Source organism: Salvelinus sp. IW2-2015, unplaced genomic scaffold, assembly GCF_002910315.2.
Source record: "Salvelinus sp. IW2-2015 unplaced genomic scaffold, ASM291031v2 Un_scaffold9641, whole genome shotgun sequence".
Classification (NCBI taxonomy): Eukaryota; Metazoa; Chordata; class Actinopteri; order Salmoniformes; family Salmonidae; genus Salvelinus; species Salvelinus sp. IW2-2015.
In genome coordinates this window covers 1-2,806 of record NW_019950899.1, presented here as the reverse complement: position 1 = coordinate 2,806, position 2,806 = coordinate 1, and the positions used below count along the sequence as shown (strand labels likewise).

Sequence of the window (2,806 nt, the reverse complement as noted above, 5' to 3'; positions counted from 1 at the left end):
TGAATCGGTCCCTAATCAAAGGGAACTTATACAACTGGCTGTACTTCTACCCTCATGGCCTAGATTTGAGGGAAAGACCCCTATGCACTTGTGTGAATCTGAGGGGATAAGCAATATGACTGATCATACCTATCTGACTGTTAGCTTCGATCTCCACAGTAACAGGGAGTTGGTACGAGGGGTCGACTTGGGACCGGGCCTATTTCCACGTCGTTCCCGCCACCCTCTCTCTCACCCCTTGCACTCTTCCTTCGTCCCATTCCTTCCTTTCTCGCTTCCTTTCCCCTTTGCTTGAGTGCATTTTTCGAAAGCCGGGGTCGTTTTATTGTCGTCTGATGTCATATGAGTCTGTTTTTCTGTACTGGCTGCAGTGCGGTTGTTTTTGTGCGATCTCTGCATATTTGTCATGTTAAAAACAGCAACATACTTGAAAAGCTTACCTCAGGGTTTCAATGGAGAGAAAGATTTGAAAAAGGGTTAATTTTATTTGTAGACAGCCACCAACACCAAAAGTGAAGTAGACACTTCTCTATGGCTATTTCCCCCTGTAGAATTTTGTGAAAACATGCACGGTAAGTGTGACTTGTTCAGTCAAACGAGGGACTTGCTGTGCATTTGGAGTTATTTATCACAAAGTGCATGTGTGTGAGCGTGTACAAGGCTGTTGAAGTATGCATTTCACGGTATGATCTACACCTGTCGTATTCGGTGCATGTGACAAATACAATTTAATTTAATTTGGTTTAATGTGTGAGCATCCATGTAAATGTCTTGACATTGTCTACTCGTGTACATGGGTCGTGTTCATTAGGCACCCAACGGAATTAAGTCAATGAAACGGAAGGTCCAAACTGGGATTTGTCCAATAAGAAACACTAATTAAAATAAAATAAAAAAACGTTTTCTGTTGTGTGTCCTAATGAGCATAAACCTGTTCACTCATATAGTAAGGTCCTTCTATACCAATGGCGTATTTGTCATTATCTTACTGTCTTGTCTGTGTGTGTTGGCGACTGCGTTGCGGCACAGAGTGTGATGCATTCTTCTCAGGACGACCCGGCCAAGGATAAGCCCCGCCCGCTATCCAGTATCTCCCGGCAACAGAGGAGCAAGACCCACATCACCCGCACGGCCTCTGGTGAGAGGATCCCAAGCACACGCACCTTCCACATTGAACACATACAACACATAATGCATACATTTCAACACACAACCATAGTAAATCCATTCTCTCTCTCTGTCATTGATGCTCTATGGTCTGGTGTTGTGTTGTGTGTCTCGGGGTGTGTGTGTCTCGGGGTGTGTGTGTCGGGGTGGTGTGTGTTGTGTCGGGTGTGTGTGTGTGTCGGGGTTGTGTGTGTGGCGGGGGTGTGTGTGTGTGTGTGTCTGGCGTGTGTGTCTGTGTGTGTCTCGGCGTGTGTGTGTGTGTGTCTCGGCGTGTGTGTGTGTGCTCGGGGTGTGTGTGTCTCGGGTGTGTGTGTGTCGTGTGTCCACTGTGTCATGAAGGAGGTGCAGACTTTGGAGGAGCAGGATCGTCTCGGAACATCTCCGACCCAGACGGGGACTTCGAGAGAGAGGTAAAGACCCCAGACACCGCACACACACACTGACTGTACATTAAATCACTCACACATTTACTCAATCTATGCCCCTCTCTTTTCCCTGTCCATCTCCCTCTCTATCCCACATTCTCTGTTACATTAAATTAAACTATCTTCCTGGGTATGATAACACATTCTCTGTTACATTAAATTAAACTATCTTCCTGGGTATGATAACACATTCTGTTACATTAAATTCAACTATCTTCCTGGGTATGATTACACATTCTCTGACATTGCCAAAGCAAACATTAATCATTCATATTTCAGTATGTATTGTTAAAGGCATCAGTATATGGAACTTTTGTCTATTGGAATGCTTTTAAGCCAAAAGGGGTCCCCTAAATGGACAGAAATATTGTCCAGAAATTACCTAATTTGATAGGAAAATGATACACCTCTCCACACTGATGAGCAAAAGCATATAATATATATTGTGGATAGTCCGATTAATATAATAGTTTAAAACGTTTACATGCTTTGCAAGAAGAGCAATTTCCCTAATAATCCTGTTTACATGGACACATCAGGCGACTGATGGGAATTTTGATGAATGCAGAAAATCACTAATCAAAATAAACGTTCTACCACAGTGATCATGTTCATTGCAGTTCTTGACACAAACCGGTGTGCCTTGCACCTACTACCATACCCCCTTCAAAGGCACTTGCATCTTTTGTCTTGCCCACTCACCCTCTGAATGGCACACATACACAATCCATGTCTGGATTATCTCAAGGCTTGAAAACCCTTCTTTAACCCTTCTCCTCCCCCTTCATCTACACTGATTGAAGTGGATTTAATAAGGGATCATATCTTTCACCTGTAGTCACCTGGTCAATCTATGTCTTGGAAAGAGCAGGTGTCCTTCATGTTTTGTTCACTCGGTGTGTAAAGTTTGTATGTGAAAACTATTTCTAAGATATATACTTTCGGTTTTTCCGAACTGGTGTATAAGCGGGAGGCTTGCACGTGTGCAGATCAAATACACAGCTGGGGAACGCCAATTTAAGCTGTTAACTTGTCCTAATAATTAAATCAAATCAAAGTGTATTTGTCACGTGCGCTGAATACAACAGACCTTAGAGTGAAATACTTACAGGCTCTAACCAATAGTGCAAAAAAGGTGTTAGGTGAACAATAGGTAAGTAAAGAAATAAAACAACAGTAAAAAGACAGGCTATATACAGTAGCGAGGCTATATA

At 43.0% G+C, this 2,806-nt stretch overlaps 1 protein-coding gene across 1 annotated transcript in view; it reads left to right on the top strand.

Annotated features, from left to right (window-relative positions):
• LOC112079801 (serine/threonine-protein kinase MRCK beta-like) overlaps nt 1-1,833 on the top strand; it is a 5,551-nt gene extending 3,718 nt beyond the window's left edge. The window contains exons 2-3 of the mRNA XM_024145635.2: nt 1,030-1,138; nt 1,507-1,833. Of these exons, the coding sequence (XP_024001403.1) occupies nt 1,030-1,138; nt 1,507-1,610 (213 nt within the window). The 3' untranslated portion in view covers nt 1,611-1,833. The remainder of the gene's footprint in view (nt 1-1,029; nt 1,139-1,506) is intronic.
• Nucleotides 1,834-2,806: the final 973 nt, after the last annotated feature.